The 21,100-nt window shown below is 30.1% G+C and overlaps 1 protein-coding gene and 1 pseudogene across 1 annotated transcript; one reads left to right on the forward strand and one right to left on the reverse strand.

Annotated features, from left to right (window-relative positions):
- Nucleotides 1–3,607: 3,607 nt before the first annotated feature.
- LOC124428331 (cytochrome P450 4C1-like) lies at nucleotides 3,608–6,541 on the forward strand. Its single transcript, XM_046972266.1, has 12 exons — nucleotides 3,608–3,925; nucleotides 3,997–4,103; nucleotides 4,186–4,276; nucleotides 4,615–4,797; nucleotides 4,887–4,956; nucleotides 5,029–5,155; nucleotides 5,259–5,328; nucleotides 5,413–5,519; nucleotides 5,601–5,669; nucleotides 5,774–5,948; nucleotides 6,069–6,245; nucleotides 6,375–6,541. Exons 1-12 carry the CDS (start codon nucleotides 3,751–3,753, stop codon nucleotides 6,539–6,541), a joined length of 1,518 nt encoding a protein of 505 aa, XP_046828222.1. The 5' UTR covers nucleotides 3,608–3,750.
- Nucleotides 6,542–11,386: 4,845 nt separating this feature from the next.
- Nucleotides 11,387–12,696, reverse strand: LOC124428317 (annotated as a pseudogene).
- Nucleotides 12,697–21,100: the final 8,404 nt, after the last annotated feature.

Raw genomic sequence — 21,100 nt, forward strand, 5'->3', positions numbered from 1 at the left:
AAGAAAATCTTTCATGGCGCAGTTTAACTGCCCTATTGTGAAGGAAAAAGAGGAAAAAAGATCCTCGCTCCCATGTAAGATTCCGAATGGATTGACTGAAAAAGAGCCGTATGATTAGATTAATGTAATTGGTAGGCTGCAGGCACTTCGGTTACTCTACATTAATATAAAAAAGTTTCATTGCCTGTCATCGATACAATAGAAGTCTATCCTAACTAAGATTGTTGAAAAAACTATATTTAATAAAGACTAGTCATTTATTTGAATTGAAATCTTGATAACATATCCGTCGAATATACGCCTGACGTTATGCAAACAGAAATTTTCTACCTGCGGTCGGTAAAATTTTCGGTGATGATATCTAATTTACAGTTTCACTAAAAAATTAAAAATATTTCCATTAATATGAGATTATACTTTTCTTTATTATCTCGGTTATTTATAATTAAAATGGAAAAATGGTGTCGTGAAATAATTCAAATTTTATAATGAATCTGGTTGTTAATTTTGAAAGTGGCCTAACTCCATTCTTGATAAGAAAACGCATATTATTCTCTTAATAATTGTCACTATTTTAATAGGAACTATAAATTTAACACCCTTAGATGCACTTATGCAGTATGACTCGATAGTATCCTATACGTATATTTTCAAATTCATTGAAACGCAAACCCTTAAATATCTCGATTTGAAGATAAATGGACTTAGGTCACTTTCAAAATAAACGGCTCAATTATTACTTTCCATTTTATTAAATATTACATATATTTAACCCAATTTTTTGTGGAAATTTTTTCGTCAGTTCTTTCATTCCGTTTCAATTATACAATTATTCACGCTCCTTTCTTCAAATAATTCAATGTTTAAATGACACTTTGACTCCCCTAATCATTAACAGTTTCAAGATTCAATAAAAAAATTTCGAACAAATAAAAACGTTTCGATACTTTCGTCACTTACAGCGCAGATAAATAAGCTCATACAATAATACCTTACTCAATGTTTTTCTATTCATTCAGAATGTATAAAAAATATTCAGAATGTATAAAAAAATTTCTAATTACGTTATCAACTCTCCAATTCGAACGTCCGATCATTCTTCAACGTCTCGAAAGTCATAATAAACGGTTTTTTAGAGAAACTAAAATTAAAAAGGGAATAATGTAACAATCCTGATCACAGTTTGAAAAACTGCCTCTACTCCATAGATTATGTTAATTCACCCATTATGGTCATATAGGTAAAATAGTAGACGAAGGACATGCATAATAAAAGACAAGAAAATAAATTTTGCAAAAGTTGCAAAATATTGTCGAAAGACATTTGACTCGGTTGCTCGTACTTATGAATATTCAACAATACGTGGCTGCATGCGTACTCCTTGTATGATTAATGTGAAATGTAGAAGGAGAAAGAGAAAGAGATAACCTTGACGACAAGAAATGATCCGATACTACCTAAAAATAGAATAAAGCGATAACTGAGAAGAAATGAATATCATTTAAGAAATTATAAATTCTTACTTCCACGTATCAATTATTACTATCTCAACAAAATTTATCTCATATAAAAATAATTAAAAAAATGGTTTTTGAACGTTTCCATCTGATTTGAATGAACAAAGTTCAATTATAAAAGATGAGATTGATTTCTATATAGCTGTACGATGGTTATTCAGTTTCGCATCGTTTACATACAATTGAATTTAACAATTTCGACCGGAATAATCTGATACACCACGATCAATTAGCGCCATTCTTTTCCTTTCCGTGCACGTTCGTATCATCTTCATGGGTAGTTCGAGAAAAACTTCCATTTTAATCAATTTGCACATTTAAGGCTAATAATAATAAGATAACCGAGTTTTACTAGAATAATTACCGATACACAATAACGAATCGTGAATATCGACATTTTTTATCATTATACTTAAATTACATCCTTACAGACTTAAATTGACTTAATGCTTTTTATCGCGTATCTTCCTCACGAGTTTTCTTGGATCTATTAAAGACATTGCGTTATTCCATTAATTTCCGGTAACACTCCGAGCCTCGCGCCTAGTGTAATGTCATTGCAACCAGTGATTCTATGACATTTGTTCAAAATTTCTTAATAATTTATGCCATCATGAGAACAGGCATAATTCTTGACCAGTTTTGACGATCACGTTCTCATTTTCAAAACGAGTTTACTGCATATCTTTTACGAATTTTGGAAAGAACTTTTCGTTTATGCATAAATTATCCTCGAATAAAAATAACTTACTTTACACGATTTGTTCGAAGATAACTTTTCTAAAATTCAATACATTGGATTAAATCTTCGTCTTTAAAATGACACCTTTTTCAATTGTTCAAGAATTACTTCTGTCTTCATCGACGACGAAAATGCCGATTTCGACATTTTTCGAAGAAAAAATTTATTACAATGATGTTTCTAATTCTTCATTATATTTATAGATTAAAAATATAGAGATTATGTAAGCAATGTATAACACATTTGCTAGCATTTAGATTAGTAACACAAGAAATCCTACGTTCGATTCTAACGAAACTAATCAATTAATTTACTCTCCCCTTCTCCTTATTTGATAATTTATTATGTTGTTACTAACAATCTCTTATCTATATAACTACTACTAATTACTCACGAGAATTTTGCGGTGATCCATGATACAGCAACAGTATTATTTTGTTAGATTAGATATGAATATAAAGTATATACATTTGTCGATTACTTTTTCAGAATTAATGATCATATATATCACATATTAGTGAACGTATACATTATACATTATTTTTAATAAGGGTCAAAATTCAAGGTCTTTTCCACATTATCTGCGAGATTATTCTTTCAGCGCTATTTCGTTATAGTTTCTTCTGTGTGAGTTCACTTTATATTATTTCAGATCCTACTACTATTACTAAAGAAAAATTAAAAAGAAAAATTTCATAAATAGAAGAACATATCTATATTGAATACATCATGACACATATAATGACGGTAATTTACGATACATAAAAGAAGAGGAAGTATTTCATTTTATGTGGTGTCTTTACTGTATAAAATAAGAATTGTAAAAAACTACAAAAGGATCTGATTATTTCATAAGATTCTATATATTAAATGATCAACGGATAGAGACATTGAAGTTCATAATTATTTCTAATATTATAAAAATTAATTTTTTTAAAGTTTAGTAAAAATTTAAAAATGCGTTCTTCTAGATTTTCTAGTACCTACTCAATTTTTAATATCAATTAAACATTTGTCTACATTCACACAATTAAAGCAGAAATATATATGAAACAAAATGAAATGAAAAAGATGAAAACAAAAAGCGAATAAACATTGGATTTATAAGATATTCGTCATTCCAATAAAAAATTAATTTAAAACCGGTTTATAACGCAATGTTCGGACATCGCATTTCTTGTATTAATAAGAAATGGGGATAGAATCAAATATTGGTGCCATCTCCGATCTTTCTAGACTGTTCTTGTCCAATCAAAAGAAAAATGCCAGATGTAAGCGGTAATCACGTGAGCAAAATCAGATTTATGCTTTCTTTAAATATTCCTCGCTTTTCTATTCCATCCTCAGTTTCTGTAAGGACAGAAGTGTAGTAAAAATCGTTGCGCGGTGCTTTCAAATTATCCGTAAATCTCAACAATTATTATTTGGGATATAAGATTGCTTTCATTATATTTAAGTTGTTTATATATATTCCTGTTGATACAATTCATCATGTATTTCACCGTAATATTAATTATTATTCTAACAATATTATTTGAAGTATACTATGGAATAGCAGAATACTTTTTAAATAAATTACATATGTTTAATAATATCAAAGGAATTCCTGGACCAAAAGCATTTCCAATAATTGGAAATGCTCATCTGTTTATTGGCGACACAACAGGTAAATATATATCATAAATTCTTTTATATTTAAGTATTTCATACAATAATTATTTATAATTTCTATTCTAGCTCTATTCAAACAAATACTAAATCTTGGTAAGAATTATCAATTATTGTGGCGTATATGGATAGGCGCGAAATTACTTGTAATAGTGGAAAATCCTGAATATATCAAGGTAAGATTTATTAGCGTTATTTTAATAATTTATAATAAATTCATAATCTTTTCATTTTGTATTTTTATTTTTTTTTCGGAAGACTATACTCAATGGTCCAAATATTACTGATAAGAGCGAGGAATATGAAAATTTGAAACCTTCTGTGGGCAATGGATTGTTAACTGCTCCAGGTGAAGTATATATCTTCCACATTGTTTAGTAATAAAAAAATAATTATATTAAGTATGTACTATCTAATATATTCTTTTTTGTAACATTTAATCTTATGAAATTGAATAGTAAAAAATTTTTGTTCCTTTACTCACATAGAAATGAATATATTATATGAATATGCACAAGATCTTTTCTCTTTTACTCTTTTATTATAAACATGTACGTATACAAATTACAAATAATTACAAATAACAAATTAAATAAAATATGTAAATTAAAGTATTATGTAAATTATGTAGAATAAGTGAAATATGTAAATTAAACACTAATTGCTTTCCTTTTGATTTGATTTTAGCATCAGTATGGGATTCACATCGAAAAGTTTTAAATAAAATGTTCCTAATGAAAAATATAAAGTCACATATGGATGTATTTATTAATCATTCTATCGCACTAACGGAAAAATTGGAAACTTTCAATGGAGAAGAATTAGACATTTTTGATTCCGTCCTTCGCTGTACTTTGGATATAATATATGGTATTTTAATTTAGAAACTTTTAATATCTATAAAATTTATGTACATTTATTTGAATTTACTATAATTCTGCTAAACTTTATATTGGAAGACCTCACGCTGGATACACAACTAAATTCGCTGACAAATTCGGATTGTAAAATAACTGAATCAATAAAATGGTAATAATAATGATACTTTTATTTTTGTAATATATTATGTATACTTCTAACATTTGTTGTGTGCACTTTCAGTGGGATGGATATAATAACACAAAGGATCTTTAAATTATGGTTATATCCGAACATAATTTTTTATAACACTGCTAGTGGAACGAAATTTCAGGCGTGCTTGACTTACCTGGATAATGTAACAAACAAGGTATCACTAAAGCAAATAATTTTTAAATTGCATTACTTCTTTTCAAAATTAAAAAATTTTAATATAATATTTTCTATACATATCGTAATTTTTTTTCCCAAAGATAATGAAAGAAAAAATGGGATCTAGGTTAAGAAATAAAATTAATCGGCAATTGATGGCGGAAAAGTTAGGTAAAAATAAGCAATATAACTTTAATAAAATTTAATTTCCAATCATGTCATTCATTAATGATAGATTCTTGTTCATTTTTCAAGGACAAAAACAGAAGACACTTTTAGATTATTTTTTCGAATTATCAGACAAAGGAGAATTATATACAGAGAAAGATATTCGCGATGAATTGAATACAATAATTATAGCTGTAAGTCGTATTTATTATTTTTAATTGCAATACAATTTTTTTTATTAATGACAATTTAGCAAAACTGTATATTACTTTCAGGGAAGCGAAACTACAGCCACAACTATTAGCTTTGTTCTCTTAATGCTTGCTTCATTCCCAGAAATTCAAGTACTTATACATAACATTTTCTTAATAATTTGTTACTACTTATCAGACATAAATTATATTCATATTAACTTCTTATCATGTCTTTCAAATTTTCGATCACAAAGGAAAATGTATATGAGGAAGTAAATCAAATTAACTGCTCGGACGATCCCAAATGTATTCCAATGACATATGATGATATTAAAAGTATGAAACTTTTGGAACGTGTGATCAAGGAAACTTTACGTCTATTTCCTGCAGTTCCAATCATCGCCCGGAAAGTAACGCAAGATATAAAAGGTACCTCTGCATGCAAAATAATTTTAGACGCATCTTTTCATTGTTTTACGTTTTATATTTTATTATTAATAATATGAACGTATTTTATAGTACTAATATGTATTAATTAATTATATTAAGTTATTAAAAATTGGACTATACCAAAAGGATGTTCAGCAGTATTTCTTATCTATAAACTACATAGAAGTGCGAAATATTGGCCACGACCATTAGTATTTGATCCAGATAGGTTCCTACCGGAAAGTAATTGTTCTACCTACTTCTTTCCATTTAGTTACGGTCGTAGAAATTGCATAGGTAATTGCATATATTATTTGCTGTATATTATATATATATTGCATATATATATTTGCTATAGATTATTTGATAGTATATTCCAGAAAATTCCAAAATAAAATGCATTTGCAATTGATTTTATTTTTTTAGGCCAACATGTTGCTATGCTGGAAATGGCAACAATAATCGCTACGCTGATAAAAAGATTTAGAATTACAATAGACAACCCAATAGAAATTGCAAAAATAGATGTAAAGTTATGCATCACATTAAAACCGACGAAACCAATAAGATTAAAATTTAAAAATAGAAATTAATTAAAACATAGAATATACATGCATGAATATATATATATATATATATATATATATATATATATATATATATAATACATAATTAATATATTTATATATAACGAATTCTGTATGTAATAGCATACAATCTGTAGTAGAAACAAATTATTATCTGTATAAAATAGAAACCGTCTACTTATTATCTCATATAACTTTATGTGATGTTTATGTATTAACATACACCTTATAGATAATTATTATTGCTATATTGAAAGTTTGTATAAAATATTGTTTTTCTAGTAATATCACAAAAATAGATCCTCATAGATTTTCTTCTCTATAATGTTCTTTTAATTAAACTTTTCCTTATGGATGGCATGTTGTGAGGCAATGTACTAAATTTCTTCTAATCTGATTAGGAGTATTGGATTGATCAAAGTCTGACGAGGTAAGCAAATTGTGATTGAAAGAGGAATTCAATTATTCATTTCGTAATGAAATATTAAAATATTATTCTACCAAGTACGACGAGATTGGTGACATCTTAGTATTATATTACCTCTATAAAGGACCAATATTTTAGTAGGATACGTTCAACGAGATAATTTCTAGTTTATTGAAAATGATACAACAGAACCCTTCTGTAAAATAAATCTCGACCTGTATTTATCCCTTACTTTATAACGGCCAATTAGAAAAATCTTTAGCTGGAATCCTTAACAGTTAATAAATTTTTTCTGAAATGACTACGACACCGTATGATTTTCATCGCTCCGTCGAAGATTGTTAGAGAAGGAGAGAGAAAAAAAGAGAATGACATGAAATAAATGTAAAAAAGCAACGAAAATGGGACATACATACGTTCAGCATATTAACATTATGACAATTAAGTAAATAATAATCGATCTTGGATGTCTAGTTGTCTCCTTTCTAGGAGCCTCTGATTACGAATCTTTTTTTTTTGTTTCGTCAGGAGGATAAACCTTCATAGGCCCCTGAGCCTGATACTCAGGGGAGTGTCAGGTTTAACCCGCCTGAGAATACTCTCAGGTTCGGATCACCTACCCACTAAAAAACCTCCCGATCCTTATTACTAACACGCTGAGGAGAGAGGAGGTGGGTGGGATCGCGCGTATGCGTATTACAAATTCTCCCAGTATCCCTCCACGGTGAGACAGGTCGTTATTTGCCTTGCTTTCAATCATTCATCTCCATTCATACCAATACGGCGCACTCGACAGGGCGCGCGCCCACGAGCCCCCGGAGACGCAATTATTCCCTAACTATATACATATTGGCCCGATCCCCACCCCATGGTGCTCTGACCAGGCCCATTCATTGCCGTATACACACACTCACACCTAGAGGGAAGCGACGCGTGAGCCAGGCGCCGCCTGAGCCCTCGAAGCCTTGCCCGAGGTGGCCGCACTGGAGCTACTCTCCTATGCGGCTTATCGTTCGCACTCCTGTCCACATACACACCCGCACGCTCACTCACACATCCTTCTTCTCGCGTCCGTTCCCTGCGCCTCTCAGCGCCCTCCTTTGCACGCATGACCCGCCCAGTGAAGGTCCGGAAAGCCGCCCATCCTCCCGGGACAGTCAGGGAGACCCTGACTATCACGGGAAGGGTTAGCTGCCCTTCCCCCATCGCATCGATCAGCTCATTCCTAGCATCCGTCCACGCCGGGCAGTCGACCAGGATGTGCTCCGCCGTATCCTCATTCCCCCCGCAGTGGAAACAACATGGTGAGGGAAACTTCTTAAGTACGTCTTCTTATTTAAGTACGCCGAGAAACAGCCATAGCCGGTCATCAGCTGTGTGGTGTAAAATGTCCGATAGAGAACGGCCTCCCAATCCACTCAGCCAACCATTCGGCAATAGCCGCCCTCGCGCGCACTCCCGTTGCTACTGGTGCTCCAACGAGCCCAAGTTCCTCAGACTTTCACGCTTCTATTGCCCTCCTTCTGACAAGAGCACCCAATACAGCCTTAGTACACGGGGGAACAGGTTCCTCCGCGTCTTTAACAGCTACACATGTCTCCACCAGCCGGAGTGTCAGATGAGCGAGAGGAATAATCCCCGAAATCATCACAGCCGCGTGGAAGGAGACCGTTCTATAGGCACAGCACACCTGGATCACCAACTTCCTCTGGAGGCTCCGAACAGCCAGCCCGATCCTCATGTCCTCCACGACGGCGCGCCACCACACCAGCGCCCCATAAGGATCGAGCGTGAATTCACATATTTCAGATAGGCTAACACTCTGAGCCGATGTCGAAGCAAACTTTAACATAGATTTATGTAATTTCACTTCTGATTACAGCAATTGATTATGGTTCTCGATTTACTAGTAAAGTAATTTATCAACAGCTTAGCACGCGACTGTTTTTTTTTTTTTGATAACCGATCTCGTTGAAAGAATTATGGATATATAACAATTTTCTTCTTACTGAAGATATTCCAAAGAAGTGATTATCGTTATATGTTATAATCTACATATATGATTGCTATATATAACATGTCGTATTTGATATTTATATCTTTTTAAATTAATCGATATGTATTATCTATATACATATAGTATACATATATCTATATACATATAGTAATATATATGTATCGCTCTATTATTTCTCAGTTATCTCTAACAAGAGGACACCAATTCAAAGGTCAGTAGTTGGAAGCCACGCAAGAAATATAGACGCGAGGAATAATATTTGGAGCCTCTCTCATCAATTCATCGAATAACTAAATTAAAGAAAATCTTTCATGGCGCAGTTTAACTGCTCTATTGTGGAGGAAAAAGAAGAAAAAAGAGTCTCGCTCCCGTGTAAGATTTCGAAAGGATTGACCGAAAAAGAGCTGCATGATTAGATTAGTGTAATTTGTAGGCTGCAGGCACTTCGGTTACTCTACAACCATTCAAGACTCAACTGTTAATGTGACAATATAAATAAATAGAATTACCTGATATCAATACAACAGAAATTTACCCTAACAACGGTTGTTGAAAATATTATATTTAGTAAAGTATACTGAATTACTTGAAATGAAATCTTTATAACATATCCGTCGAATATACGCCTGACGATATACTAACAGGAATTATCTATCTGCGGTCGATAAAATTTTCAGTGATGTTATCAAATTTACAGTTTCACTAAAAAATAATAATTATTTCGATTAATCTGAGATTATACTTTTTCTTATTATATCTGTTATTTGTAATTAAAATGGAAAGGTAGCATTCATCGTTAAGGAATAATTACTTTTCATTTTCAAAAAATATTATATATATTTATCCCAATTTTTTGTGAAAATTTTTTCGTCAGTTCTTCCATTTCGTTTTAATTATACAATTATCCACACTCCTTTCTTCAAATAATTCAATGTTTAAAAAGACACTTTGAGTCCCCTAATCGTTAACATTTTTTCGACAACTTTATAAGTCGAAAATTTTATAAAGAAGTATTTCAATGTTTCAAGATTCAATGAAGAAATTAGACGTTTCGATAATTCCATCACTTACAGCGCAGATAAATAAGTTCATACAATAATACATTACCCAATGCTTTTCTATTCATCAAAAATGTATTATAAAAAAATTTCTAATTACGTTAACAACTCTCCAATTCGAACGTCCGGTCATTCTTCATCGTCTCGAAAGTCATACTAATCTGATTTTTAGAAAAACTAAATTTAAAAAACGAATAATATAACAATCTTGACCGCAGTTTGAAAAACTATCTCTAATCTATAGATTATGTTAATGCACTCATTATGGTCATATAGAAAAAAAAATAGACGAAGAACATGCAAATTAAAAGACAAGAAAATAAATTTTGCAAAAGTTGCAAAATATTGTCGAAAGAAATCTGATTCGGTCACTCATATTTATGAATATTCAATAATGCTCACCTGCATGCGTTCTCTTTGAATGATTAATGTGAAATGTAGAGGGAGAAAGAGACAACTTTGACGATAAGAAATGATTTTATATTATCTAAAAATAGAATAATATTAGAATTATAGAAAAATAGAATAATAATAGAAAAATTGAGAAGAAATGAATATCATTCAAGAAATAATAAATTCTCATTCCCACATATCAATTATTACTATCTCAACAAAATGTATCTCATATAAAAGTAATTAAAAAAATAGTTCATGAACATTTTCGTCTGATTTGAATGAACAAAGTTCAATTTTAAAAGATGAGATTGATTTCTATACAGCAGTATATATATATATATTATAAATGAAAAATAAATCTAACGATATATTCTTTGATGGTATAATTATTTATATCCTTTCACTTATAAGATAGAGTTATAGTTAAAACTATAAGGTGTGCCAAATTATTTTTAAAATGAAAACAGATATTTTTTATAAATAAAGCTTCTACTTTTCTGCCTTTAAACTCTCTCTCTCTCTCCTATATCAATGTCAAAATCATTGAATGATTTTTATTTGAACGTTTCAGGATTATCTATTACTAAATTTTACTATTTTTTTTAATACTGTTGACTAGTTTTTCTTTTGGCAGCAAATGTATTATACTATTATAAAATCGTACAGTTCTTTACACACGTTAGCGATTTAAAAAGTAACTTTAATGTAATTATCAAATGTGAAAAATAGATAAGTACACTTTACCATTCTTCTTTATTTTACAAAAATGAATTCCAACAATAATTTTAATTTATGTAATGAAGAGAATGTTATCAATGTTGTTCAGATTATTCTCGACTATTTCATATGTACATTTTGGATGATATAGTTTTCATATTAAATATTAACAATGGTATATAAATAAAAAGTAGTAAAGGAGTAGAAATCAGAAATATAAAGAATTAGAAATAGTCTAATTTTGATTATTTTATTTTTCAAAAATTATTTACGGGGCTTTTCCACGTCCAAAGCTACCACGAAACTCTAAGTCACCTGTATCTGCACCAACATCGACTTTTTTATCGCCAGGTCCAGTAAGACCTCCTAGCCCTCGTCTGTAACCAGTACGGTCTTCTGTCGGTCTTGAAGCCTCGCTTCTTGGACCTGCGGCAGGCCTGGGTCTTGAAGTTTCTGACCTAACTTGTCTCTTGAGCTTAGAATCTCTGGTGGTAGATGCAAGAATCCACGTAAATATTCAATTCCCTCGTTGGTCAAATACCAATAAAAATGTCACTAAGCAAATTTTTCTTTGATATATCCTCTAGGATATATCAAAGGGACTAGAGGATCATGAAAGAATTGTTATAAGAATGAAAGAACACACACAATGATAATTTATTCTAATATTAAATATTAAAGATATAATTTTCCTGCATTGCTTTAATAACTTCTAAATTTGAAATTGTTTCTAACTCTAGATGCTTTGAAGCATGGTAGTCCTTTTTCGCCATTACACCTTCTTTAAAAAGATATTCGTATTTGGCCACACAATTGTTTTTTGGCATCAACATCCTGATAATGATAAAAATATATTGTATATATCTTATGTTATTACTGATAATTTGAATTATTAAATACTGTATAATATGAATGATACATAATCTTACTAATTTGTTACTTTTGAGGCACTAGCAAATAGAAATATTAAATTAACAAACATATCTCATAGGCAATAAAGAAAATTTATAAAATTATACGTGTAAAATAAACCAGACATAAAAAGATATCTGTCTTTTATTCAATTTAATAAAATCTTAATTTCTCATATTATATAACATCAACAATTTATTACATGTTTAATGCAACATTATATGAAATAATGTATTTGTAATAACCTATGTAACTCATAACAAGTACTTGATACACCTTAAAACTTAAATTAATTCTCAAAATTCTAATAAAATGATAATGATGGGTATGATGTAAAACGTACTCGACGTTCCTTTGTAGATCTCCTATAATCTTATTTAATTTCTTGTAGAATATTTGATGAAAACAACAATCTTATTCAAGAACACGAGGGAAAAGATGGAAGAATTTAGTTCTTGCAACCTCGCTAGTTCCGGTTCGCAGCGGTACGATTCTTTTCTTTAAATGTTGCTAATTCTGATTGGCCACGCCATTAGAAGCGACTCGTACGCCATGTTTCTTTTCTCTACCTTATGGCAATTTCGATTGGTCATATTAATCATTGTTGTCCAAGCGATCGACCAATATGGCAATAAACAAAAATGTAAAGTATATTTTATGATTGTATCCGAATACAATGATTTAAATTCATTATCAGGTAAGATTGTGTTTTGTCTCGTACATATATTACAATATGTTACAAAGGAAATATTACAGTACTTCGTAATCCATCGCACTATTATTTTATATGCATTTATATTATATACTATTCTATATCTATTAATATTTATTACTACCATTATTCATAGCAAAACATGTTTCAAATAAAGACTACTTAGAGAATGCCATATTCAGATATAATTATTTGTTTATAATGAATTTAATATAAATTAATTTTACTTTTTGAAGTGAAATTTCTTAGGGCACTTTAGTGCAAGTTAATTAAGTAGGAATTAAAGTAAAACGAAAACTAAAACAGGGAGGGGAGTCCTACTCTTCAGTATAGTAATGTAATGTTCTGGTAAAAACTTCTGAGATTGCTAAGGACTACAAAATTTCAAACGCAATATTCGTAATACATACGCATATCTCTTTTTTTACTACTAGGCTGTTAATCACTTTTCGCTCAAAGAGTGGAGCTACAGGGAACAGTGTCTCCAACATACGCCTATCGTATCGGTATTGTAAAAACATTCGTAAGTTGTATTTATTTTACGCGATAAAACAATCGGTTTTGTGTAAGTTAGAATAAGTAGTTTAGTAGACTGTAAACTCACTTTTCAATCCCTCATATGTATGAGATTATGATGCTAGAATGCGTCTCCTAATAATCTATGCTAGATAGGACATCGGTAAGGATATGTTTCGCAAAAAATACGGAGAATAATAAATGTAATTACTACATATAATAATTATTATATAAATTTGTGATAAAAACAAGCTTTTATAAAGTGTTTTGTTAAAAATAATTAGAGAATAAAACCTTCTATATAATATGGAAATGAACTCGTATTTTGATCCTTATACAACTATATAATATATAAGTATATGTTCACTAATTATTATTTCTTTTAAATATTCAAAAAGGATTAAATATGTCTATCGATGGGCGATCATGTGTCGAAGTTATCAAGGATACGATTTGATGAGAGTTAGGGCATAAAACGACCAAGTAAAATGATACATTTCTACTTCTGTTGTTATTGTAAATTACCGACATCATATGTGTCATGATGTATTTAATGTAGGTATATTCTTCTATTTATTATATTCTTTTCTTTATTATTATTATAGTAATAGTAGTAGTAATTGAAAAAATATAAAGTGAATTCCCGCAGAGGAAATCATAACGAAATAACGCTGGAAAAAATGCCGCAGATAACGTGGAACAGAACTTGTGTTTTGATCTTCATTAAAAATAATATATAATATATACGTTTACTAATATATGGTATATATGTTCATTAATTTTGAAAAAATAATCGACAAATGAATATACTTTATAACCATATCTAATCGAACAAACTTATACTGCTGCTGTATCACAGATCGCCGCGAAACTCTCGTCAGCCATTAGTGGAAGAAATAGATATAAGAGATTGAATAGTAATACCTTACTACATTATCAAATAAAAAATGGAGATAAGAAGTATAACGAAACTAATGAAATAAATTAGTTCATTAGTTTCGTTAGACTCGAACGTAAGATTTTCTTGAAATACTAATCTAAATGCGTTCAAATGTGCTACACATTGCTTACAAAATCTCTATCTTTTTAATCTATAAAAATAATGAGGAACTACAAACATCACAGTAATAAATCTTTTCTTCGAAAAATGTCGAAAACAGCATTTACGCCGTCAATGAAGACAGAAGTAATTCCGGTACAATTACAAAAAGGTGTCATTTTAATGACGAAGATTTAATCGAATGTATTGAATTTTCGAAAAATTATCTTCGAAGAAAATCGTGTGAAGTATATTATTTTTATTCGAGGATAATTTATGCATCAACTAAAAGCTCTTTCAAAAATTCTAAAATAATATGCAGTAGATCCGTCTTTAAAATGAGAACTTGATCATTAAAATTGTTCAAAAATTATGCCTGTTCTCATGATGACCTAAATCATTAAGAAAGTCGGGATAATGAGTACGATTGAAATAAAATATCGAAATAGACATGACCGTTATTAGACCGTTATTACGTAAAATATAAATACTATAATTACAAGTATATTGTTTACGAAGCCATTTATTGGAGCAAAGACGAAAAGGGACACGTATTACGTCGTATCATACTGCAAGAATTTGGTTTATGTCAAGTGAAAACTTGTTGCGTCTTACGTTCCTAATTACGAGGGCATGTTACGATGCATTTCTCGTACCAAAGCACGTGATAACGATCGAATTTCATTGGGGATACCATCATCAATGTTATAAACCCACTTGTCGCCATGAAAAATGGCAATTCAGAATTTTTCAGCTTTCGAAACTATTGGGATAATGCAATGTTTTTGATGGATCCTGAAGAATTCATGAGGATGATGCGTGATAAAAGGCACGATGTGAATTTAAATTTATAACTATATATCTGAAGTATTGAGATGCGAAGGTTTCGGTTGACTTACTATTTTTAGCTTCAAATGTAGAGGTTAATTATTACGATTGTTCGTGTTGTCAAGAATGTCTCTCTTTATCATTCCCCATTGCCATCTAACGTTTATTGATACAGACAGTATATACACGTGCGTACGCATGCAGGTACACAGTAATTGTAAATACGACGAACCGAATCGGAATCCATTTGATAAAATTGTGAAACACTGTCAAAATTTATTGTAATGACAACAAACTTTTTTGCTGGGGATTGTTCCTCTACTTTTTTTTTAAATACGACAGATGTCTTAAGCGGTTAGTTACTGGAACTGTGGTCAAAATTTCTTTCTTTTCTTTAAAAGATTTTTCTTCTAAGAATCTCGTCGACACGAATAGTAAGACGGTGAAAGATAAATGAATGTTCGAATTTGAGGGCCATTATTGCAATAATACGAATAATCTTGTGAATTACTCTAGACTAATGCAAAAGCATTGTTTAATGCATCATTGTATGTGATTACGTATGGACGCTATGTGGTAAAGATATTGAAATATTCAGTTATCTTTAGTTATATTAATATATAAAATATTAATATTGTGAAGAAATATTTTACATAATCATTTAAGTGTTTGATAAATGTACATGAATAAGTTTATTATTAAAACTAATTGCAAGAACGGACGAGAAAATTTTGTCCAAAAATTCGATTAAATATATGTAATCACAAAAGGAATGAAAAATAATTATTTTATTTCGATAAATGATACTTATACTTTGTTAGTGGAAATTTTTTTAATGTTTGGTAGGGTTCAATCAGATAATCATGAAATGTGTAATCTCAAGATCGAGATTGTAGTCGAACGATTTCTTGTCAATTTTAATTAATAATACTTTCAAACTGATTGGAAATAAATGTTGAAATAAAATTCATTTTTCTGAAAAATTCTAAACTTCAAATTTATTAAAGTTATCATACTGGAAATTTTACCGATCACGTATACATAATTCCTTTGGATATTATTGACTTACTCAATATAGTTCAAAGTAGAGAAGGTTTGTAAAATTAATAATTAATTTTTCTCAATGAATTATTTAATCAATAATTACATGATTTACTATTCTCCACTAATAACATGGGCGTATTATTTACTCATTTTATATATTTAATAAAACGACTGTTCTACATGAACAATCATATATGATCAAAAATATATCTGCATTACGTGAAATGGATGAAACAGCATTTCAGCCTATCGATTATTGGTGAATGTACGTTTGTACAAAAATTTGAATTTTAATATGAATTATAATCTTCATAATATTTCGGTAAAACTGTAAATTAAATAACATCCCTGAAAATTTTATCGACCGCAGATAATTTTTGATTGTATATCGACAGACAATATTCAACAAATATATTATCAAAATTTCAATTCAATGAATTGATTATACTTTTCCATATTTAGTATTTTCAACAATCGTTAATAGGATAGACTTCTATTGTATCGATGTCAGGCAATGAAACTTTTTTATATTAATGTACCGTTAAATTTACAAACGTGATTAGAAATTTACGATAGATTAATTACGATCTTTAACTAATATCCAAAGTGAATTAATACCAAAGTTTCAATTGCTCTATGGTAAAGAAAGCTATTACGAAAGGAATTTATGGATGCATGCTATCAATATTTTTAGTACTCCATTTATTATCAGAGATATATACAAACACGTACATGCTACAACTGAAATGTTATGAAAAAATACAGACTGCAAAAGAAATTGCGAATTCGTAAACAATATTTTATATTAGTCCCGAAAATGATTTCGCAGAATTTTATTTCTATTTGCATGATTTTCATATGTTTCATATCAGAATTGATTTAAATTGATGGTGCAATTATTGAATTTTGTTATTAAGTATTCAAATAGAATTGCTCATTAGAATAAAAGTGTTATTTAAGTACGAATACTCAATGACAAACCCTTGGTGATGACTGATGCGTTAGGCTTGTAACAAATGTATAATTTAAAACATATTTTCAGTGTTAAGGTCAATTTACAGGAATGTATGTTTCAGTAAATGAAAATTTTTAATTTGTTGCTATGTGTGTGAGTGCGAAGGAGTGACAGAATTAGGATGATATAAAATAAGAGAAAATGGAAGAAAGGACATTTACATATGATTCGTATATCAATATAATGAAAATTAAATATGCAATCATTCGATATTTGCCGCAAATCATATCGAATTGTTTTATCTTTTCGTGCATTTCCATTATGGCTGCGTAGCTGTCACACGTGTTAATTTAACCTTTATCTAATAACGAATGCTTCATGTATTTTGCTTTTCTTTCCTGCGATGAAGAGACTACTGTGATTGTACACGTGGAGTATTTATGGTAAATATAACAATACATATCGATTAATTTAAAATGATATAAATACTAAATACGACATGTTATATATAGCAATCATATATGTAGATTGTAACATATAACGATAATCACTTCTTTGGAATATTTTCAGTAAGAAGAAAATTATTATGTACCTATAATTCTTTCAACGAGATCGGTGGTCAAACAAAAATAACAGTCGCATGCTAAGCTGATGATAAATTACTTCACTAGCAAATCAGAAACCATAGTCAATTGCTGTAATTAGAAGTGAAATTTCATAAATCTATGTTAAAGTTTGCTTCGACATCAGCCCAGAGTATTAGGCTGGAATATGGAATTCACGCTTGCTCTGATCGATTCCTCGTCGCATTCGTTTTTTAACATCTCTCGGTTAGTATGCTATAACGTACGATATATAATAATTTTAGTTTTCATCAAAAGTATTTTGTCGGCATGAATATTGATGTATATCGATGTATATCATTACATAATATAACATATAAATCGGATTATTTACACGGATTATTACATTAGTTATCTTGTCTATAATCTCTGATTTTCGAAAGAATGAGAGAATCTGAAAGAATGCAAACATTATAATGACCTCATCTCAAGGTAAGTTTCTTCGTACAATGGACACTTGGCTCGTAATTAAATGCTCCGGAAAGGAGAGAGAAATCAATTGTAAATGCATTTTATTTTTGAATTTTCTGGAATATACTTCCAAATAATCTATAGGAGTATGTAATTATCTATGCAATTTCTTTGACCGTAACTAAATGGAAAGAAATACGTAAAACAATTCTTTTCCGGTAGTAACCTATCGGGATCGAATACTAATGGCCGTGGCCAATATTTTGCGCTTCTATGTAGTTTATAGATGCGAAATACTGCTGAACATCCTTTTGGTATAGTCCAATTTTTAGTAACTTATTATAATTAATTAATAAATTTTACTACTATATAATATATTCATAATATTATTTATGAAATATAAAACATAAAACAATGAAAAGATATATAACAAATTATTTTATATGCAAAGGTACCTTTTATATCATGTGTCACTTTTCGTGCAATGACTAGAACTGCAGGAAATAGACGTAACGTTTCCTTGATCACACGTTCCAAAAGTTTTTTTTTCTAATTATTTTTAATAACATTACATATTTTTATTCCAAAATACTTTTAATATCATTATATGTCGACGAAACGTTTAATTTAGTTCCCCATATACTTTGTCCTTTGTGATCGATGGAAGACATGATAAGAAGTTTATATGAATATAATTTTCATCGGATACATAATGATAGATTATTAATAAAATATATTATCTATGTACTTGAATATTCAGAAATGTAGCAAGCATTAAATGTACAAAGCTAATGGTTGTGGTTGAAGTTTCGCTTTCCTGAAAGTAATATACAGTTTTCCTTAATTGTCATTAATAAAAAAAATTTTATTGCAACTAAATAATAAATACGACCTACTGGTATAACTGTTGTATTGATTTCATCGCGATATCTTGCTCCGAATATATTTTTCCTTCGTGCGATGACTCGAATAAAAAATCTAGAAGTGTCTTCGGCTATTTTTCATGAAAAATGGACAAAAATCTATCATTAATAAATGAAAAGATTGAAAATTAAATTTTATTAAAGTTATGTTGGTTATTTTTAACTAAATTTTCGGCTGTCAATTCTTGATTAATATTACTTCTTAACAGAGATTCCCTTTTTTCTTAGATTATTTTTAGGAACCAAAATTAACAATATGTACGGAACAATATGTATAGAAAATATTATATTAAAATTTTTTAATTTTGAAAAGAAGTAATGCAATTTAAAAAATATTTGCTTTAATGACACCTTATTTTTAAGTCGGTTGTATCCAGGTAAGTCAAACACCGCCCAAGATAGCACCGCACGACTCCTACTATACTTTTATTCTAACAAAAAGTGAGGATGGAAGAGGAAAGCATAAAATACCAACCTTTATAAGTAATTAAGTAATAATTCCCTATTACTTTTATTATATAATAATATAAGTAATTATTTCCTCTTAAGTTCTTTTCTTTTTCGACAGTCTCGTAACAATTTCTTCTAAATCCTTTACATTAATCATTACAAAGTTCTCTATATTAATCCCTATATTTTCAGTAATATGCATAATTCTTCTACTTTTGCCATCCGACTTGTCATTATTTTCAGATTTTACTATATTACTAATATTTTTTACACATATTACATGTCTCACTAGGCATGGACATTAACAAACTAATTTCCTAAGGAGTTCCGGCTTTCGCGATATCTCGTGCTTTTTCGGCCGTTACCTGTCTGAGCAGTTCTTTTGGCTTGGGATTGGCACCAAACAGTATCGAAGAGACGTTGCAAACGCTCTCTTGCCCCTTGGGAGAGTGATTCCAGACGATGCTGAAGCCTTATCTCCAAATACCTCGGAGTCCTACAATCCAAGAATGGAAGGTCCAGTGGGGAACACTGCAGACGCCAAGGCTCGGCGGGTGGGGTCTTGGTGAGCCGCAAGTATGGTCGGTCGGGCAGGGAAGACGACGGAGATTTCTAAGGCTGGATAATTTCCTTGAATTTTCTAGACCATGTGTTTTACATTAACTTAAATACTTCAGCATTTTTACAGACAGTTTAGAACATTCTCGGGTATTGTTTCGCTCCCTACGTGCGTAATTGTTTGTACCGGACCGTCCCATGTACCTACGTATTAAGCGCACATGCGTTTTTAGAATTTATGTTTTTCCTGTAAGATTTATATGCTCCGTGCGTTCAATACTCAGGTAAAATTGTTTTATTTGTTTACATTAGTTACAATATTTCGTGTATATATAATAAGTCTAACCTATGAATTATTGTACCTACTAGAATGTATGCCGTTCTTTCTTAACATATATTTGCAATGTCGGAATAAATGAGATTATAAAGGTCGATCCTCGTGTCTCACTTAAAGCTAAATAATATTTTAAATTAAATTTTATTTTTTACTGGTTTTCGTCGACTTAACACAGTATATATTCAATTTATCAGCTATGTTATATCCTTTATTCTTGCCTAAAATCTCGAAATCTGTATTGTCTATGTCTTTCATATCCTTTGATTCTTCTCTAATTATTTCTTCCAGAGCTCTTCACATTTTCGTAAGATTTTCTCTATTATTATCTATCATACTTTCGTAATATTTCTTCTTCTTTTCCCTGATTAACTTAACCACTGCATTTCTTTCTGTTTTGAACTGCAACCAATTCTGTTCTATATCCTCGTATATTGCTTTCTTATACGCTTCATCCCTTATATTTGCTGCTATTCTTATATCAATTCCCAAACAAATATTCTATTTCAACAAAATTTATTTTATTAATCTTTAAATTATCAACCGTATCATAAGTATATACGATTACCAGAACAAAGAACTCAACATAAGATTATTTATCCATTTTGAATAAACAATAAGCATCATTTCTTCCCTCTCCATACA

Source organism: Vespa crabro, chromosome 12, assembly GCF_910589235.1.
Source record: "Vespa crabro chromosome 12, iyVesCrab1.2, whole genome shotgun sequence".
Lineage (NCBI taxonomy): Eukaryota > Metazoa > Arthropoda > Insecta > Hymenoptera > Vespidae > Vespa > Vespa crabro.

What these genes read in the sequence shown, in the direction of transcription:
- LOC124428331 (XM_046972266.1), top strand. Translation starts at nt 3,751, where the DNA reads ATGTATTTCACCGTAATATTAATTATTATTCTAACAATATTATTTGAA. An exon ending in TGGATAATGTAACAAACAAG is followed by an intron (nt 5,156 to 5,258) that starts GTATCACTAAAG and finishes TTTTTCCCAAAG; the next exon opens with ATAATGAAAGAAAAAATGGG. An exon ending in ATTGATGGCGGAAAAGTTAG is followed by an intron (nt 5,329 to 5,412) that starts GTAAAAATAAGC and finishes TCATTTTTCAAG; the next exon opens with GACAAAAACAGAAGACACTT.